Genomic DNA, 19,457 nt, shown 5'->3' with positions numbered 1-19,457 from the left:
GTTCTCTAGAGCCTCGGCTCTGGCATGCATCCCACCCTCGGACGCGTTGGTAAACCCCTCGACCACGACCTCGGTGGACGGCATGGTATGGTCTGCGTGCCAGACTCGTGATGGATCAGATGGATGAGGCAAAGTCAGCCTGACCACCCCTTCTCTCTTCCGACAGCGGTAGCGCAATGATAGGGGTGGGACAGAGAGAGAGAGAGAGAGAGAGAGAGAAAAGCCTTGGGTGAAAAGGCGCGAATCGGCCATGCCTGATTTCTTCTTTGCGCCGAGGGCAGCGGCGGGATAGGGTACCAACCACCGCGGACGTAGTCCGCGGTTGTATTCTTCAACGGAGGACGTACATGTTTGGTCCCCTAGACAGGAGTCTGACAGACAAACGAGAAGAAAACCTCCGGACTCCAAGGGTGATGATGTTCAGAATGTTGGTGTTACTTTGTTAGTTGTAGTTGGTGACAGAGCGGTTAGCATTGGGGACCTGTCCGCCGTCCTTGCGAAGCGACTCAACTCACTGTTGTGAGGCGGTTGAACCACCAATCCGGCGAGCGACTGCATGCTGATGTTGTCGACCTTTGTCGGCCGCGTAATATGCAAGGAGTTGATATCCCGTAATAGGTGGGAGACGTGCCCCTGCCATGCTCAGGAGCAGACTCGATGGGCTTGGGCAGGCGTCACACGCCATCAAAGGGGAAGTATGTCCATACTACAAAAATTCATAGTCCATGATTCGCCTTCGCTAAAAGCTACTATCGACGTGCGCAAAAACAGATACGCACCCAGCCGGGCAAACAACTGTACCCTGTGTAATGCGGAAGAATAAATTGGAGAAGCAAAAACCATGCCCCAGACTCCACCATGCGAGAGATCTGGCCGTAGACGAAGAGGGGGGCCCACGGAATAGAGAAAACGTGCGAGATAAACAAAAGGTTTGACATATCCTCCATACGGGCATAACGCATATGTTTGGGCCTCCATCTAGGCCGCTGGCGGTGCCGCCGACGACGCGGCCTTGTCTGCGTCGGCCGGAGCGTCGGCGCTGTTGGCCTCACCAGCAGCCCCCCCTTCTTCCTCCTCCTCTTCCTCTTCTACCTCTTCGTATTCGACTTCTTCCTCTTCCTCCTCGGCGACGACGCCGTTCTGTCTTTCCCAGACCTGCCGTCGGATCATGTCGTCTTTGGCCTTTCGGGCCCTCTCCACCTCCTCGAAGCCACCAGACTTTTTCAGCTTGCCCTCCTCCACGAAATTTGAAAGCTCCCTCTGGAGTTCGTTGCCCTTTCGGCCCTCGAGCTCCTTCTGCCTCAGTTTTTCGGCCCGCTCGATGGCTTCTAGTCTGTTTTCGTGGTTGGGCTGCAGCGCCCTCACCTCCCCAAGAACACCGTCCTTGGCTGCGTTGGGGTCGGAGCTGTTTCCGAGGCTGTTCAAGCCCTTAGAGAAGTTGCGGGCGGTGCCGGCGCTGGCGGTCGTTCCATTATCCTTGAGTTGCTCCTTGGTGGCCTGTTCAACCAAAGCAAAGGTCTCGGATGCCTTCTCCAAGTCGTCCTGCAGGTCGATCATGAGGTCCTCCATAAGGCGCAGCTCGTCACGGCCCTTGCAGACGTCCTCAAGCTCCTTCTCCCAGATCTTGGTCCAGATGGGCTTCTCTTCCTTCATGTAATCCTCCACCTTCTTGAGTTCCTTTGAAAGTTTCGTAATGTCCATGGCAACGGTCTCCAGTTGCCTAGGCAGCGGCCGCACACCACGATGAACCACATCTTTTCGGAGGTCCTCCACCAGGTCTTGCAGATCGTCAACCCTGGCGACAAGTCGGTCGGAGTCCGTGTTGAGCTGTTCGCGGCCCTTGGTGACATAAGCATGGCCGGTATCACCCTCAATGGTGGGGATCGAGGTCTTCACCACCGCGGCCTTGACGTTGCTTGCCTTGGCGCGAATGGCGGACATGGAGCCTTGGATCTCCGACTGGAAGTTGGAGTATGCTTGACGCATGACGGCCAGATCACGGCGAAGGGTCTGGATCTCGTTAATGTGTCCAGCGGCGAGTTTACGGCCGCCGGCGACGCCAACTGACTTGGTTCCGTCAGCGGGCGCCGAGACAACGGGTGGCGCAGAAGCCAGCCTTGCCATCTCCGTGGCCGCTTCCTGCTGTCGTTCAGATACTCTCTGTATCGCCAGGCTCTGGTCGTCCATGTTCTGCTTCACGTCTTGCACGATCTTCTTAAGTTGTCCGATGCCCTCGTCAATATGTCGCTTGACTTCGTCAAGTGGCTCGACGTTCAACACCAAGACGGTTCGATCCTTGATGTCCGAGAGGTCCTCAAGTTCGTGTCTGACGCCGGATACGGGGTCCTGGATGTAGATTTCCGGCAAGTCCGCGCCGTTGGCATGCGTGTTCCATGAGAACTTCTCGATAAAGGCCAGCTGGAGCCGCCCAATAGAAAGCTCGCTGTAACCTTCAGGCAGCACGAATTTCTTGACCTTTGACTTGTATTGCAGGAATAAAGTCAGGTCTGTCGTCAACGGCGGAGATTGCTCGTGAAGGAAGCTGGCGTCTCGCTTCTTTTCGGGCGTCCTGATCACCGGTGACTCCTTTTGTTCGTCCTTGTTTGGCGATTCAGGTTTGCGATCATCATCGGGAGACATGATAGGGAGGTCATCGCTCAGGGGTCCCTTCAACGTGGCGCTAGGTTGGGGGTACTTGTCTTCGGGTGTCTGAATCGTTGGGCTCTCGGGTCTCGCTGCCGGCAGTTCGGCCGGAGGCTCCTCGTTGCGACTTTGAGCCCTCACAGGCGACGTATCCAGCTGCGGCTGCTTTGGCACGCGACTCTGGCGGACGGTCTCCCGAGTCTGAACGGCACGCAGAGACTCCCGGACTTCGCCTCGGCCGCGGTTGGGTATGGGCGAGTTTTGTGACGGCAGCATAGGCACGCCATTCATGGCGCTGCCCAAGTGCTTGGATATTTGGTATTGCGAGTATCGCCGAGATGCCCTTCTCTCCAGGTCGCCTCCTTTCTGCAGAGCGGCAAAGGCACTCGATTGCTGCTTGGGAGGCGGCGGCGGCGGCGGGAACGAATCGACATTGACCTCTGCAGACGGCGCGGACGGCATCGACGCCTCGTCGCCGGGGTACGGCGGCACAACGGGGATGTTCTGCATCGTATTGCTGGACAGAGAAGACTGTTCCGAATTAACGGAGCCACGCGACTGGTCCCTCGGGGCCATGTAGCGACGGTTTGGAGATGTACTTGTCGGGCCACCTGCCGACTGGGACGATTCTCTCTGGGCGTCTGGCCGGTACCCATTCTGTATGCCCTCCTCCAGCAGATTCGTCAAACCAGTATTCGCGCTACCGATCGTACTCGTGCTCGTCGTCCGCTCAGGCGCGCCAGCCGAACCACCGCTCTCCCTGTCTCTCGGCTGCTTTTGCCGCAGCTTCTGCTGCTTGCGCTTCAATCCGTGGAGCAGGTTGATGATGATATCCCGAATGCGCGGCAGGTATTTCTCCAAGCTCTCGGTGCTTGCTTCTTGGCTCAGGGTAGCCTCTAGTATGCTTCGTAGCAACTCGGGTACGTTGCCTAGGTCGGAGGTATCCACGTTGATGGCTGTAAAGGCCCGGCAGGCCATGTTGAACTCGTATCCCAGCCTGACATACACATCGGACACCTGGCCATCGGTAGCCTGGCCACGCGACCATTGTGTCAGTGTTTCCAGGAGTTGTTTAGTCGCGACTAGCAAGTGGGTGACACTTTTCTCGATTTGCGATAAGGGCATGGCTGAGCTAGTAGAGTTCTGTTAAGGAGGATTGGATTAGCTGCTGGCACCATCAAGTGGATAGTAAATGAATGGACAATAGTCTGTTGCAAAGATTATGCTCTGCAACGGATTGCTGTCTGATGATAGACTCCTGGCTGTTGGAATGTGCAATCATACTCACATTCGATCTCCGCATCCCACCACTTGGCGGGGCGGATCGGTTGGAGGCGTTGGAAGCCCTCGGCTGCATCCCGGAAGCAGGTGATATAGATCGAACTGGCACATTTGGCGGAGGTCCAGGTTCAGCCCCTGGGGAGCGCCGCTGCATGCGCTGTGAAGAGCCTGGCGCCTGCATCATAGATTGAAATAGAGGGTTGGAGTTGTGGTTGTCGCAAATATTATGTCCTCCTCTGCCTCACTCTTCCCCAAGCTGGTTGTCCGATCCAAGATACCCAGAGGCAAGAGCAAAAGGTCGGGAGACAGCTATTGGAGCAATGTGATCGACCGGCTCGGTTGCAGTTGCAGTTATTTAGGAGGGGGGGTTGCCGACCATGCCACTGGCAGCAAAGGAAGCAGCAGCAGCGAAATGTGCTGGACTGTCGGGTGAAAGCAAGTTGCAGTTTGCTTATCTGATGCCTGAGAAGGAGAATTTCTGTGTGGCGGCGAAGGTCGGTCGGTAGGAGGGAATCGTTAGGTCTGGATGCTGCGAAAGGGTGCCAATTGTGTGGGTGGAGGTGTAGGAGATGGAAGCTGTGGAAGCAATAGCAGCAACGCGTTAGAGCGCAAAACGGGGTCCTGCAATGCAATGCCTTGCTAGCGGCTGTCTGTCCGTCAGGATTTCTGTTATTGCCTGTACACACTCGCGTGCGCAAGTGTGTTACTGGCTTACAGAGTGTCTAAAAAAATAATAAGTAGGATGACTAGAAGTTGCAAATGCTGGAGCGCAAAGCAATGCAAAGCAAAAAGACCAAAGCGATTACGAGGTGGGCTTTAGCATGAGTGGTGAAGGCATGTATGTATGTACAAGGTATACATATACAGGTCGGATCACGTATATGCAATGTATGTTGAACCGTGTTCGGAAAGCGGAGAGTCTTGTCCATGGCCTTTTCAGCCCAAAGACCCAGCATCCAGGCCCAAGGCCCCGAAAAGGCCCGCTGGAGAAAATCCGCACGCGTTCAGTCATTTACCCCTTGAAGTCTCCTTTACTTCACAAGTCCCTCTTCCACCCCTTGCTGTGCCCTCTTTTGCCATGTCCACTGTTGATGTTGCCCCCCAGTCAAAGACTCAGGCTACCTTACCTAGGCAGGTACAGTACAGAACAGGTACAGGTACAGACTCGTCACCTTGTTTATGGTGCCCTTGTGTCCCCAGTTCCAGTCCGCTGCCCGTCACATCATCCTGACAGTGGATCCAAGACTTGCTTTCTGATTGGCTTCTATTCTTTCTTAGTGGCTCGACATCCATGCTCGTTCCTCAACCCAGCATGCACGTGCTCTAGTTACCAGCCACCTGATTGCCATTCCGCTCACATCACATCTATCCGTCCATTCACCTTCACCCAAGGCCACCACCCACAAGCCCTTGAGCTGGATAGGTGCAATCTCTGCGATGAAACACAGTGGAATGTTTCAAAACAACAGCAGGCTGTAAGGTCTACGGATACGCCAGATGCAACCTCAACCTCAGCAGCGCAATCTCTTATGTCCATACAGGCGTTCTGGGGTACGTCGAACCTGTCGTCATGAGGGATTTCCGTCCACATTTCCCGACTCCATCCAAGGTCTTCGCAAAGCCAACAAAATTATACAAGAAAACGTCCGGGCGTTGCTTCGATTAGCTTGACGCATCGTTGCTCCTTCCTCTTCAGACGTCCGCCTAATGTGGTAAACATCAACACGAGGACATGGTCAGTGCATTCAGGCTTCACCAGTCTTCTGCTGTCACTTGAGTCAAAGGGCCTTCGCTCGATGCCCGAACCCTGCGAGCCATTGTCGGAGGAAGACCAGTCTGTCGTTTCAACAGTCCCGCGAGGCCAGGCACCCCATGGACTCGGGCGCATCATGACATCACGAATCGCAATTGTCGAGCCGCAGGCTCACCTGGTTCACTCCGTCAATCCTGCACAATGCTCTCGACGATCCACGAAATCAAGTGTTGGGCTTTCGGTCTCTCTCTCTCTCTCTATCAGATCATACAAGGTTGAATGAAGGTTGGGTAGCACGTTTCTTGCATTTGACAAAACGCTGCTGCGCCACACGACAAGATGAAGATCGCCTCCCTATCCCGGGAGCATGGGTAACCAATACGGAATAAAGCAACCCCCCGTGGGTAGCAGGGACCTTAACCCGACCACAAACCTACCGTGCCGTCACCCCCTCTGCTTTTAAGGCGCCAGCAGCCGGCGCATGAAAAAAAGAACGTGTGCACCATGTCGGCAGCCAGCGGATGGAACACCTACGGTGTCTCGGACTTGACATGCCTCGTTATCGACATCGCGATGGTCGTCCGCGGCGAACCCGGCGTGAACATATAGTCGCGCATGAGCTCCTTCGTCAGGCGCTGCACTTTCTTCATGCGGAATGGGCATCTCGTTCTCGAACGCCTTGATCTCCCAGTCAAGCAGGTCGGGGTCGCCTCTTTTGCTTGCTGTGTGGATGATGGCACTTGCCAACTTCATCGCGTCCTCGAGCGTGACGTTGACACCCTCGCCCGAAAGTGGCGTCAACGAGTACGCTGTGTCCCCAATAACCGTGACACTACACCGGTTCGGTCCACATGAAGTCCACCGGGAGCATGTAAAGCGATCTCAACGTGCAGTCACCCTCCGCTTTAACAATTGCCTCTGTCAGCTCTTGGCTCCAATCCCGGTGTAGGATCAGCAGTGCCTTCTGTGCTGCGTCGAGGTCGTTCAAATCGTATCCATAGACGTCGGGTGAAGCCTAACTCTCGCCGCCGTCCAAGGGGGTGGACGCATACACACTCAGGCTTCCGTCGCCCACTTGCTGGATGATAAGTCGCTTGCCGTCACTGTTGGCAAAAACGCCGTCTTGTTGGCCAGCTTGTAAACGTCAGGGGCCGTCTCGGCCGCACTCGGAATGACCATGCCATATGTCCCGATCCCGGTCCAAAGCGGTCCGATGTCTGTTCTTGGCAATTTGCTAACCTTACTTCATACCCCGTCTGCCCCTACTACCAAGTCGAAGCCAGTAACGGCGTTATGCTGAAAGATGAGACTGCTTTTATGGGTGACTTCCTTGAGGCGGTGCCCCCACTTGACCACAGCTACGGGGAGGGATTCGGCGACAAGCCCGCGCAGCTTCGGCCGGTTGATCTCGGGCCGCTACTGGATCGAGCTACCAGGACCCGTCGCGGACTTGACGAACCAGGGCTTGTTGTTCCAGTCGACGATAGCTATGTACTGCCCGTCGTATCTCGCATACTTCAAGAAATCGTCAAAAAGGCCACCCTGCTTCAACGCGGCCAGTCCATTCTCTGTGTGCAGGCGTAGGCTCCCGCTCTGGGATCGAAAGTCCGGTGAGGCCTCACCTTCGAAGACTGCTGCTTCGACGATGGCCCGATATAGCAGGCGCGCCGGCATACACCCAACGGCTCTACTAGAAGAAAATGAGAGCAGCGGTGGTAAAAGCTAAGTGAACAGGAGAGCTCGAGCATAAAGACAACTTTGTCTTTCACAAGAGGAGCTTACAGGCAGGTCCTGCTCCAACGATTGCTACGCGGGGGCCTGGCATGACTTCAGCGACCCTCGGGGTTGTGTTAGGCCTACAAATGGTTCAGACGGATGGCGGGATAGCGTGTTGGGGACGTTATTCGGATGGCCAGGATGGAACGACACGATCCCGTGGCTGAAGAAATGGTGCTTCGGCGTGGAGACCTTGTTTTACATTAACGAAGTAGAGCATGTCGATGCAGGTCGCTCGACGGATAGCGCGAGAGACGACGATTGCTGGAAGACACTCGCGGGCGGTGAAGTCATATTGAAACAATTGGGTATACTTTCTACCAAGCTTGTTTGGCTGGATGGAGCTGTCGATGGCGTCCTGGGCTGTTAGTCGGCCATGGGTTCGCGGAGAATGAAACATCTAGACCAATTCCACGCGTCATCACGCTTGCATCCACATTCGTGAGTAGCGGAGCGCAATTCCCAGGTAACTTGGCAAGTCATCACCTCCGGGTCATGTCAAGTTTGTCTAGACGGATCTAAGAACATGTCAAGGTTGCGTGAAAAGAGTCCCGTCTAAGACTGTGAAACAGCTCTGTGATGATGCGGAAGACGCTGCCGGCGCAGGCTACCTAGTTAGTGGTTGCACTGCAGCGCAGCGCCTGGAGCCGCTGAGGTCCACGCAGGTCAACATCCACAGGCCGGCCATCTGTGCTAATGAAGGAATTGTCGTTGTGATAATCAACCCGATAAGAAAGATTCCTGAATAATACGAGTGATGACCGATGGTTTTCCGGTACCATTAGCGGACGGGTCGGTCTGTAATTGTGGTTATGAGTCTGATAGAAAGGCCAGTAGCATCTGATCTTCCGGAATTCTGAGTGGCCCGGGCCGAGTTGCTGCGAAGCCTGACAGCGGTGGAGCCACCGTCCTGTGAGTTGACATGTCTCTCTGCCTGAGGCCACCAAAGGCATCCAACTCGGAGCTTGCGCTTCGGAATCTAGAAACCTTCAATTGATCACATCCCCGAGCTGCCCCCCCATAACCACCTTCATCAACCCATACAAACAACCGCCAAAATGGTCTTCGCCTGGAAAGCCGCCGGTCTCACGTGAGTCAATTGACGATCCTCGACCCTTTCCCGCACCCGTTTTTCGACTGGAGCCGAACACGATCCAAGTCTGGGAGATGGGGGAGATGGGACAGGAAAAAGCTAACCCGGCAACCCCCGATGTCCAGCTACAACCGCTACCTCGCCGTCGCTTCGCGCGTCGTGCGCCGCAGCCTGAAGGAGGACAAGAGAATCATCGCCGAGCGCCGCGGAGGGACTGAGCTCCGTTTCGCCAAGTGGGAGGTAAGAAAACTCGCCCCCGGGACTGCGAGACAGATGACCCATGATGGGGGGGTTTGAAAGCGAAAACGTAACAGAGATGGCTGACTTGAAATACCGCATTGCAGAACGGCAAGCAGAGCGAGCCCAAGCTCCTGTCGCAGGCCACCGTCAACGTCCCTCCTCCGTCTTCGTAAACGACTCGACTTTTTCGCCCAAGACTTGATTGTATGAGACGGGGAAGGAGATGATGCATCCATTGGAGGCTATCGAGGGATAGATGGGAATCGGAGGGGGAGGAAGTGAATACACATGCCCCCTTCCGAGAACCCGCCGGCTCCTAGGCAGTGAGCTGCTGTAACATATCAAAAGTGGCATAATCTATCAATTCGAAGTGCCGTCCTAGACCGATGTTCATTTGAAACGTGCTGGGTGGGTGGGGAATGAACGAATGAATGACCTTGCAATGTTGCGATGGCGGCTGAGGCGCCGCGGGTGGCCGCAATGCGCACTCGACGCAGTGTGTACGGATGCGTACGGCCAGAATGTTGGGCGTGTGCTTTCCCTCCACAGACCCAAATTTGCCCGCCACCGGACAAACTCGGTTGTGATTGATCGATCCATGCACCCGTTGCCAGCACAGATCCGTACCTCGCAACAACACTGAGCCCGTAATATCCCCCTCCCCAAAAAGCAAAGCCGTCTTTGATGCACTTCCACTTCCAATCGCTCGTTGATCTACATTTTCGTGTTGGTAGGAATTTTGGGGTCATCGGGTTCCAGGTCTGCCTGCCTCCTTTTTGTTCTGCTTTTTTTTTTTTTAATGGGCATATCCATGCCTGGACGCTGAGCCACTGTGACCTCACTGAACCTGCACCTAACGCACACTTGCTCAATAGAGCCTCATGAAGAGGGGCTGAGAACATGGCCGTCCCATCCGGCTTTGCAATGTCCGAAGGTAAGACCACAACGTGAGAATGTTCGAAGTCCATATCACTCACAATCACCGTAGACATTTCAAGGCTCTCGCTTGAGCAAGGGCGTGATCCCCCACATCCGCCAGCACCCAAGCCATCCGCCAACGGCATCATCGCTTTTGATATCACATCAAAGTTTACCACAGCGGCTGGAAGTAAGATGCAAAGCCCTAGAACCAAACAGCACAGATGGTCTGACTCAATGCGTAGCGCTCTCCCCTGGCGAGTTGGTCAAGGATGGCTTCTTCACGCTGTTTGAGTCCGTTGGGGCCCTCGAGGTGCGTCACGCAAGGTGGATGCCAGTGGCAGTGAACCGCCCGCTGATATCAAAACCAGATCATGGACCCGAAAATGGATAGCGGGTGCTTAGAAGCGGAAGACTCTCTCGACGTAGACTACGATGTGTCACGCCCCCTCCTCCCTGAGGAAGTTCTTGGCATCATCGACCAGTTGCTATGCCACGAGGTGAGCCCCGACGCCTCTGTTTGCATTGTCCCCACTGACTTGGTTGCAGATGTCCTGGCACGTTGGATACCCCCTGTCTCAAACTGTCTTGACCAGCGTCTACGTCGAGTCTATTCTCATGCCCAAACCGGCTACCATTGACGACGCCCACTTCATCAGAAACGCCAGCGGCACGCCGCCATCACCGATGCACGCCGTCCTCCGAGCATATTGCTTAGGCCTGCTAAAGACATGCGGAAATGTCAACGAGAGGATCAAGAACGAACACTACTACGAGGTGGGTTTGCCAACGAGCGCCTTCATGTGGTGACCTAGCTGACCGTCGATGCAGGAAGAGGATTTTGTTACAAATACGTATAACAGGGTCTTACTCGACACTTTCAGCATAGAGTCAGTCCGCGAAGTCCTCAAGGAGGCGAGCTTCATCTTGCGGCAGCTGTCAGACTCTATACCCCAAGAAATGATTGACGCCCTCCACACCCGGCTGCTCTTCCGATATACACTCCTGGCAGCGATAGACCACACGCAGTTTCGGACAGACCCGAATCGCATCAGGAGTCCATGGAAAGAAGCCCATGACATGCTCCCGAGCATCAAGAGTACCCACGCACTAAGCAAACCCGTTCCAGAGGCCTGCAGCGCCAGGCTCCAGCGCAAACTCGCCAGCACAATGCCTCCGCGTCCCATCGTCGAGATAAGCTTCGACGACGCCTTTGGACACCTGACGAAAATCATCAGCGACGGGCTTGAAGTTGTGGGGGTCCTCGACTACACCGACTCCATCTGCCTTCAGGTATAAGCCAACGCCCTTCCCCCCTCCCTCCTTTCCAGCCTACCACTGCAGTTGCTGACGGCTCGCCAGACATACGTGATGACATTCCAAGCGAAGAAGCCTCAGCCCCTGATCTTCGTCCGCACTCTCCTCCAAAGCTTCCTCTTCAAGGACATGGAGGTTCTGGGCCACAAGAGCATACGCCAACTCCTCGACGATGACTTCTCCATCGTCTCTCTACCCAACAGCCCGCTCCTCGATCGCGCCAACGATGAGATTGAGGCCGTCAAAGACCCGCGCTTCACCATCGCGAACCAAATGGAGGTCTTCCGCCAGCGCGCTGCGCAGCCCTACCTCGACATCCTCCGAACCTTCTGCCAGAACCGGTGTCGCGTGCGTAGGATCCTATGCCACATCGTCCGTGACTGGGAGAACCTACAGTTCGACGCCGAGGATATCGACCAGATCATCCAGCACCAGATCAACGAACAGCCTCTCGTCTACCAATCCGCCTCGGGGCCCGTCGAGACGTGGTCTCTGCCGCTGTCGTCGTGGGCCTACCTGTACAAGGTCAAGCAGATGGAGTGGATCGTCCAACTCGGCTTCGAGCTCGAAGTCTACCAGCCCGATGAGCTGGGGGGCATGTACTGGTATCTAAACTACCTGGCCAAGAACCGTCTCCAGCACATTGAGCGTATCAAGTCCTTCGTCGTCCGGAGCATAAACCAGGCTCGCTCGAGCAGGCAGCGGCTCACGCCAGCGGCAGAGGCGCAGTACAACAAATCGCTGGCGTTTCTCCGCCTGGCGCTACTGGATGCTGCCGTCACAGAAGGCGTCTCGGACGCCCTCTGCTGCCTTTACACGGTCCTCCAACGCCTGGGGCTCGTCAAGCCCCCTCCACGACCCTACAGCACCGACGAGCTCCGCTACGAACTCCGGATGAAGCCCTTCGCCGTCATCGGTCTCCCCTCCCTTCCAACTTTCGAAGAGTTCACCATCGGCACACAGCAGACGGAGTGTCCGAGCGCCGATCTGCTCGAACTGGCCGACAGGGCCATTGCGGGCGCAAAGAAGGGCTTCGAGGTCATGAGCAAGCTCCCCGAGGCGGAGGCGTTTTCGGTCGGATCACATGACCGCTGGGCGCCGTCCGTCAAGAACGGGCTGAAGTCGTGCATTGCCACGGGACTGGCCGTCTCGGTTATCCGAAAGGCGCTAGACAAGTCGGGCGAAGGCGGGGACCTGAAGCTGAAGGCCGAGGTGCCGACTCCCAACAAGTCGTATCACGAGTGGTGGATCGTCCCGCGCATTATGCCTGTGAGATGAAGAGCTAACGAGTGGAATGCCGCCGATGCATAAGCCTAGATAAGTAGTGGATAATCAATCGTCATCCTACTTTCTTTAGACAGACAAGAATTCATAGAATACAACCCAACCCTGCCGGGAATCGCATGTGATACTGCGCCTAGGTAGTAACCCCCCCCCCCCCCCCCCCTCAAGTGTCCACTTGTTTGCCAACAGTTTACCTGCGTCACCAAAGAGATTCCCATACCAAAAATCGATACAATTCATGTGACACGGAGATGGAAACGCTGCATATTTGCCGAGCTGCCATGCTGAAATGCAATGATGCCTCTAGCTTGTTTGCTCTATACATGCGTTATTCAACCCTCACCTCTAAATATAGTCAAGGACATTTGACCAAGTGAAGAGGGAGTAAAACCCCACACTGGAGCGTTTACGCGCGCTTCTTGGCGGCAAGGGTCCTGAGCTTGATGGTCTGCTCGTAGAGGACGTCCTTGAAGGCGAAGAGGAAAGCGGCGGTCAGCACACTCTGGGTGACCTTGGGGCCGATGCCTGCGTCGTTCGTTAGCACCGCGAGAACCAGCCGTCTTTCTATCACCGACACAACGACAAGACTCACCCTTGTACAGGCCGGCGTAGCCCTCCTCCCTGATGACCCGGCTAATGGTCTGCGACATTCCCTCCTTCTTCTCACCGTTGCCGGCGACGTGCATCTGGCTCTTGACCGTGATGTACGGGTAGGTGACCGAGGTCGCGAACAGCTTGCCGAGGGCACCGAGGAAGAAGGCAATGGTCGGTGTGACCCTCCTCTTCTTCTCGACCGTGTTCTTCATCTGCTCGAACAGGGTGTACTGCAGGATAGGGTTGATAACGAGCACCAGGGCGGGGATGACGCCCGAGAAGAGCGCCTGCGGGCCCTCGTTCTTGATCAACGCCAGAAGGGTACCGATGGTCGAGGGCGCCTTCTTGGGCTTGGACGTCTGTGCCTCTTCGTCCTTGCCCTCCGTGTTGGCGCTGCTTCGGGTCGTCATGCGGGTGTTGACGACCCAGATGGGGTTCGTGATGATGACAGTCGCGGAGCCGGCGAGGGCGCCAGCCATCATGGACTCGACGGTCGTGAGCTTCTTGCTGGCGCGGCCGGCCTTCTCGGCGGCGGCCTCGAAGAAGGCGCGGGTCCACTCGTACCAGTAGTAGTAGACGAAGTTCGTAACGCTGATGCCGAAGAGGGCGGACTCGAGGCCCGAGTAGAGGCCTGAAACGCCCTCGCGAGCGACGATCTTCTGGACAGCCGTGAGGAAGGCCGAGTCAGCGCGCTTCGATTCGACTTGGGCGCGGGTTGAGAGGGTGATGAGCGGGTAGCTACGCACAATGCGTGATTAGAGCCCTGGGGGTTATTTGAGAGCGCTTCAGTGGTCTTACGTCAAGGCCATGGAGAGTAGACCACCGCCGGCACCAGCGAGAGCGTGGGCGACATTGTCATTCTGCGGGAGCACTGGCTTGGACATGGTTGCTCGCGTGCGTGTGTGTGTGTTGGATGAGATGGGTGGTGTGCTTGTTGAGAGGAAGCTTAGATGGGATGATGGGGATGTAGCAAATCCGATGATTCATCCAAATGTTGCGGGCCAGTGGAATAGAAAAGGGTGTAAACGATATCGTTGCAAAGTTGGCTATTAAAAATGTTGCGTCTCAAGCAAGGCAGGAATCCCTTTGGATTTTCTGGGGAGCCGAGGTCAACCACGTTTTGAATGCCGAAGGGGGGAAAAGGGTTGGCCTGCTGCTGCCGCTAAGAACCTTAACCCCAGTTATGTCATAACTGCAGAGGTGCTAGATTCATGCGCTCGATCATAGGACAAGGGGCGTTGAGGAGACGCATGTGACGGGGCCCCTCTCCTGCTGCCCTTGGAACTCGATTGAGAGGAGCCGGGTCCCCTCGGGAGCTCGTGGGGTCGGAGCTAATTCGGGGGCACCGGCAAAAGATGCTTTGTTCGGGAAGAAAATACGCTTTCTTGGAGATGTCAGACAAGATACAACCGGCGATTTGGCGCAAAAGTGGCTATCCGCATCTTTCATTAATAGCATTCGATATACGCTGCTCCAGCGGAAACCCAACATAGATTTGCCAGCTGTCGGCGGTCCGTTTCTCTTCTTCAAGACTTTGGGAGCCAATGGTCCCAAAGGCAGAATGAGGATCTACGTATCTGTATCCGTACAGAGCATCCGTACTACCTATGTACAGAGTAACTAGGTAGGTACTTTGTGTCTGTGCCAGGGTACCCAGTTACGTCTCTCCAATGCGGAGCCACGGGCGAGATCGGGAGGACGGGGGAAAGTTGTTCCCCTGTCGTCGCAAATTCGCGATTTCCCCCGCTCAGTGGTCGAGGGGCAGCGCTAGTCTCAATACGGTAGAAAGTAAACAAAACAGCCTTGACAAGTGGCCAGGGCCTGACCCGATCCGCAGACCGCAGACCGACCGTTGCACATCTGCACCACGCCACGCGACGACCCTTATTCCAAGGCATAGCATTTGTCCTTTTTTCTATCGCTAGTTTACGCGCAGGCCTAGAAGTCTGACTTGCATTGTCGCGTTGTTTGTTCTTTGCATATCGTCTATGCGACAGCCATAGCGCGAGGCTTTTTCTTTTTTTTGTCCTTCTTCCTCCACAATCCTACTGGTTTTTGCGCATTTCTCAAAATGGCGACACCAAGACCAAGGGGGGGCGGCAGCGACGACCTGCTGTCCTCGCCAGATCCGCTCAACGATACCGTCTCTTCGGCGCTCTACCCTTCGTCACGTCGCGTCACCCGTAGCCAAAGGTCGCAGCGATTGTTCTCCCTCGGCGGCCCTGGGACTTCGCCTAGAAAGCAAATGTTCGAGCTCGAGGTTGGCGACGACCGTGCTCCCAAGCGGTTGCTAGTGACCGTTGAGGCGGAGGGGGAGGGCGAGTACGAGAACGTCGGGCGCAGGCTTTTCAACGCCGATACGCCCACTCTGAGTCGCGGCGCATACACAACCACCGTCCCACTGGCTGGTGATAGGAGAAACACAGCCGTCAAGACTCCGGCGCGCCGGGGTCGGCCTCCCAAAGCTGCCACTCCAAAGACAGGCACAGCAACCAAGAGGAGGGCTACGTCTTCTCCAAAGAAGACACCAAGACAGACACGAAAGGTCAAGACCATTGCAGATTCGGATGGCATCGAAACCGATATCACCATCCAGGGAACACCGAAATCGACTACTCGTACCAGGCGCGCGACCAGTCGCCAGCCGCGTGGGAAATCCGAAGACCCCGCCCCTTCGTCCAGACCCAGCACAACCCGGGGTCGCGGCCGACCCAAACGCGTCGAGTTCTCCGACCAGCCAGTGAAAACGATTGAGAAGGGAGCAAACTTTGGCGGCGAGGCGCCATCAGACGGTGGGCTCGCTGCGGTGATGGAGGATATGGCCGTTGACGATCCTACTCCGAGACGGCCACAGCCTGCTGGCTCGATGCCCCAATCCGAACCCGACATCTGGATGCAAACAATATCAGACCAAGCGACGCCTCGAGCAACGACACAAGACAATCCAATCGTCCTCAGCCCGACGCCCGCCTACTTACAAGACAAAAGTCCGACGCCGTCTGAACAGCTTCATTCCGAATCAGGAAACGAGCCCGAATACAACGAATATGACTTTGCGCCGGGCGCACCGAGCGATATATCGTCATTAATTGGCGGCAATGACGCGGAACGCGAGCACCGTGACCAAGACACGGTTGCCCAGGGCGAGGATTTCAGTATGATTTTCGCAAACTCCATTCCCTCTATGATGGGACATACGAGCATGCATGTCCCTGGTTCAGATGACGTTGGCGAGGAAACAGGCTTGATCATCAACCAGACAATGGAGTCTTTGAGACGAAGCGGTGCCTTGCGCGTGGATGATGACGACGACGAAGAAGTAGAAGTAGAAGAAGCGGAAGACAATACCGTCAGAATCCCTACTGAGCAAGAGGCTCTAGCACATCATGGTCTAGACCAGGAGGAGGTTCAACCCGAGCAGGAGGCCGAAACACACATAAAGTCTATTGTGGACCTCGACAATGATGTGGACGAATCCCCAGTCGCTCTTCCTTCTCTTCCCCGGCCTATTCTTCCGTCTCAGTCACTGGCATCCGAGCAGACTTCCCCAAACAGGAGCAACCAGTCGCCAGGTCGGACAAGAAGCAGCCCCCGTCGCAAGTCTATTCCACTAGGCCGGAAGCTATTTGAGAACAAGGCAAAGCAACTGGAGTTGGAGACCTCTAAGATGGGACTCTCACAGCCGGATGACTCATTCTCCAGCATACCATCCAGAATCTTGGATGCGGCCACTCCTCATGCCAAGGCCTCCAGGCGCAGCTCGATGGCCAATGAGGAGGCATCTGCGGTGTACGAAGACGAGTTTTCCGAGATTCCAGAAGCCTACCTCGAGGCAGCAACTCCGGGCAAAGCAAATCTGCCCCAGGTTGACGAGGACAACGAAGAGACTGCAGATGTCATCGGGGGCGAGATTCAGGACGAGATGGAGGACTTCGAGGACGACGTCGAAATATCCCAAGGTGACCAGGCGGAAGAGCAAGAGGCGGCAGAGGAAGAAGCTCGTAAGGGTTCACCCAAATCTGCAGCTCCATCTAATGCGAGTGTTTCTTACACTCGATCAGACTCGGCACGAATGCCGACACCAGACGACACGCCATCGCCTAATGAGGTCACCGTCCCTCAATCGGATGCCAAAACCATCGAAGCACCGCAGAGCTCTCCAACCGCTGAATACTCTCAGCTCCCCGAGATGAGCTCTGATCCCCCAGTTCCGGAGCTGACAACCAACCTTCCTGCAGTAACTAGCGAGTACATCACTCCAGTGGCACCGGTCTCTTCCCCCGTCCCATCGCCGGATGTAAATCTCTTGGCGCCTCGTGCGGCATCACCTGACAATGGGCTTCGACCCGCGCTATCTCCTATCGTGAGGGCCGGAAGAGCTTTGCAGAGTGTCACATCGGACGCATCGTCACCTCCTCGTAGGAACTCTCTTGGTAGCCCTTTCAGACCTACCACGAGCAGTAGCCAGCCTCAGTCAGCCGCCAAGTCGACTCGCAGTTGGACCCAGCCTTTGTCTACGCTGATACAGGCGGGAGCTCAATTCTTCGGATCACCAACTCGCGCCTCGGCCCAACCTCAGCCCCAGCCCCAGCCACAACCTCAGACGCAACCTCCAGTGCCGCAGTCGGCAGGTCAGCCTTATGAAGACCCCTTTGGTCATGAGGATGATCATACCGGTCAGCCAAGCTTCATGGAGGCTCTGGCTAAGAGCATGCTTGTGTCTCCTACCGAGGAGCAAAGGGAAGTTTCGGTGTCCATGTCGGGATCTCTTCGCGTAGCCCCAGCCGATGAAGCTGATGAGATGAGCTGGATGGCAGAAGCGCCGGCTCCGCGTGAGCAGCCTTTTACTCAGTCGCAGTCCATGCAAAATAATAGCATGATCGCTGCCGGGACGTCCCGGGCCAGTCGGCGACCCAGCTTTGAGGGTCTCAGTCTCACTTTTGATGGCGCCGATGAGACAGAAGTTGAGGAAGAACAGCTCGAGGAAGAAGACGATGACATCTGGGCGGTAGAGGCGTCGCGTCCTGCCTCCAAATACAGTCGCCAACAGTCATTTGGCAAGCAACCCGTTGCACCGGTTCCCGAGCGGCGCGCAGTTCTTCCCGGGCCGTGGCAGAGTCGGGCGGAGTCGCCAAAGAAGAACACCCTGTTCACTCCAGCGGCGGCAAAGATCTACAAGCCTGGCTTTGGCGAGGCCGAGGAAGAGGACTTCTCCATGCTTTCTCAACAACGGAGCCAGAAACAGCTTCCTCAGAAGGCTTTCGAGGTTGCACAGAGATCGTCCGCGAAAAAGGACCTGTCTGTCTTCTTCTCCTCTCCTGCTCTTCTCCCCGGAGCGGAAGGTATCAGGGAGATCCTGGACAAGAAGCGACAGAACGCGTTGTCGTCCAAGGATAATGCGCAGCCCCCTGAGCAGCTCAACACGGGGCTCGAGACGAACTCCATGTTCCCCTCTATCCCACAGAAGGCATTCGCGCCTTCCGCCAGTGGTCGCTCGGATCTCTTCTCGCCCGCGAAACCCTCTGCTACGAAGTCAGTCACCGACTCGCGCCGGGAACTCTTCTCTTCAACCAAACCTCAGGGCAACACGAGACAGCGATCCGAGATACCCGATTCTCAAGCAAACATATCGTCTGATGTCTCTTTCGCTCCTATACCGCAGAAGAAGAACTTCACGCCCAAAGAAGGGCAGAAGACGCAAAATTTGTTCAGCAAGGCGGCACCGCCAGTGCCATCGTTGACCCCGGTGCGGATGCAGCTCACTCGCGCGGATATCCAGAAGTGGCAAGAGAGTAGTGCCTCGGCCATTGCGGAAGACTCGCCCGAATCCGAGCGGCGTATTCTCCGGCCCTTGCCAGACCGGAACTTGTCACCCACCAAGTCCTGCCTGCGCTCTCCCCTGAAGCCGCGCACGCCGGGCAGAGTCGTTGAGTTCACTAGCAGCGTTCTCTCGCCTCTGGCTCAGGCGCAAGTCCGCGCACATCGTCGCCTGTCCGCTAGTTCCAACAGCAGCGCGTCCGCCGCCCAACAGCAGCAGCAGCAGCAACAGCAGCAGCAACAGCAGCAGCAACAGCAGCAGCGCATCAATGCCATCATGGAAGAAGAGGACAAGGAGAACGATGCCGCCATGGACGAGGGCGACGACGCACAACAAGAGGACATGGACGTCTCGATGACGGACGCGCCGGAAATGGGCGGCCCGCTCAAGCCGGTGGTTGAAGAGGAGCCGCGCCTCTCGCAGACCATGTGGTCGCGTGACCACTGGCTGTTGCTGGATGACATCATTCAGCTGCGCCGCCTGGGGCCGTTCGATTTTCAGTTTCCGGACGACTTTCAGAGCAAGTCCGGATGGCTGCTCGGCCGCTCCGTCCACTCGCACGGCGCCAGTCTGACCTTGGAGCAATGGCATCTTGACGTCGTCGACGCCTTTAAGGCCGAGGTCGGCGGGTGGGAGGAGGAGGTCCTCGCCAAGAGGGTGTTTTCGTTGATTGTCGGGGAGCAGCTCCGGAAGGAGGGCAAGGCGCCCAAGGCGCCCTCTGTACAGTTTGCCTAGATGCA

General features: G+C 56.2%; 7 protein-coding genes across 7 annotated transcripts; 3 read left to right on the top strand and 4 right to left on the bottom strand.

Moving 5' to 3' along the window:
• Positions 1 to 978: 978 nt before the first annotated feature.
• On the bottom strand, positions 979 to 4,000 carry CDEST_06860 (Putative actin interacting protein; the record flags this gene model as incomplete). The annotated part of the gene is made up of 2 exons (XM_062923019.1): positions 979 to 3,786; positions 3,932 to 4,000. The coding sequence occupies 2 exons, from the start codon at positions 3,998 to 4,000 to the stop codon at positions 979 to 981; spliced, it is 2,877 nt and encodes a 958-aa protein (XP_062779070.1).
• Positions 4,001 to 6,136: 2,136 nt separating this feature from the next.
• Positions 6,137 to 6,856, bottom strand: CDEST_06859 (Putative FAD-binding domain, FAD/NAD(P)-binding domain superfamily; the record flags this gene model as incomplete). The annotated part of the gene is made up of 3 exons (XM_062923018.1): positions 6,137 to 6,509; positions 6,565 to 6,692; positions 6,782 to 6,856. 3 exons carry the CDS (start codon positions 6,854 to 6,856, stop codon positions 6,137 to 6,139), a joined length of 576 nt encoding a protein of 191 aa, XP_062779069.1.
• Positions 6,857 to 7,093: 237 nt separating this feature from the next.
• On the bottom strand, positions 7,094 to 8,243 carry CDEST_06858 (Putative FAD/NAD(P)-binding domain superfamily; the record flags this gene model as incomplete). Its single annotated transcript, XM_062923017.1, has 2 exons — positions 7,460 to 8,243; positions 7,094 to 7,362 (listed from the first exon to the last, which is right to left on the bottom strand). The coding sequence occupies exons 1-2, from the start codon at positions 7,500 to 7,502 to the stop codon at positions 7,094 to 7,096; spliced, it is 312 nt and encodes a 103-aa protein (XP_062779068.1). The 5' UTR covers positions 7,503 to 8,243.
• Positions 8,244 to 8,385: 142 nt separating this feature from the next.
• Positions 8,386 to 9,244, top strand: CDEST_06857 (Putative ATP synthase, F1 complex, epsilon subunit). Its single transcript, XM_062923016.1, has 3 exons — positions 8,386 to 8,543; positions 8,672 to 8,786; positions 8,891 to 9,244. Exons 1-3 carry the CDS (start codon positions 8,512 to 8,514, stop codon positions 8,957 to 8,959), a joined length of 216 nt encoding a protein of 71 aa, XP_062779067.1. The 5' UTR covers positions 8,386 to 8,511; the 3' UTR covers positions 8,960 to 9,244.
• Positions 9,245 to 9,421: 177 nt separating this feature from the next.
• CDEST_06856 (uncharacterized protein) lies at positions 9,422 to 12,653 on the top strand. The gene is made up of 7 exons (XM_062923015.1): positions 9,422 to 9,720; positions 9,775 to 9,894; positions 9,950 to 10,017; positions 10,076 to 10,204; positions 10,254 to 10,481; positions 10,536 to 10,997; positions 11,067 to 12,653. The coding sequence occupies exons 1-7, from the start codon at positions 9,687 to 9,689 to the stop codon at positions 12,297 to 12,299; spliced, it is 2,274 nt and encodes a 757-aa protein (XP_062779066.1). The 5' UTR covers positions 9,422 to 9,686; the 3' UTR covers positions 12,300 to 12,653.
• Position 12,654: 1 nt separating this feature from the next.
• CDEST_06855 (Putative mitochondrial carrier domain superfamily) lies at positions 12,655 to 14,021 on the bottom strand. Its single transcript, XM_062923014.1, has 3 exons — positions 13,698 to 14,021; positions 12,898 to 13,637; positions 12,655 to 12,830 (listed from the first exon to the last, which is right to left on the bottom strand). Exons 1-3 carry the CDS (start codon positions 13,781 to 13,783, stop codon positions 12,712 to 12,714), a joined length of 945 nt encoding a protein of 314 aa, XP_062779065.1. The 5' UTR covers positions 13,784 to 14,021; the 3' UTR covers positions 12,655 to 12,711.
• An 821-nt stretch (positions 14,022 to 14,842) lies between these two features.
• CDEST_06854 (uncharacterized protein) lies at positions 14,843 to 19,456 on the top strand. Its single transcript, XM_062923013.1, has one exon. It carries the CDS (start codon positions 14,971 to 14,973, stop codon positions 19,450 to 19,452), a length of 4,482 nt encoding a protein of 1,493 aa, XP_062779064.1. The 5' UTR covers positions 14,843 to 14,970; the 3' UTR covers positions 19,453 to 19,456.
• Position 19,457: the final 1 nt, after the last annotated feature.

This window comes from Colletotrichum destructivum, chromosome 4 (assembly GCF_034447905.1).
Source record: "Colletotrichum destructivum chromosome 4, complete sequence".
Lineage (NCBI taxonomy): Eukaryota > Fungi > Ascomycota > Sordariomycetes > Glomerellales > Glomerellaceae > Colletotrichum > Colletotrichum destructivum.
The sequence above is the reverse complement of the archived record's forward strand: the minus strand, read 5'-3'. Positions and strand labels throughout refer to the sequence as shown.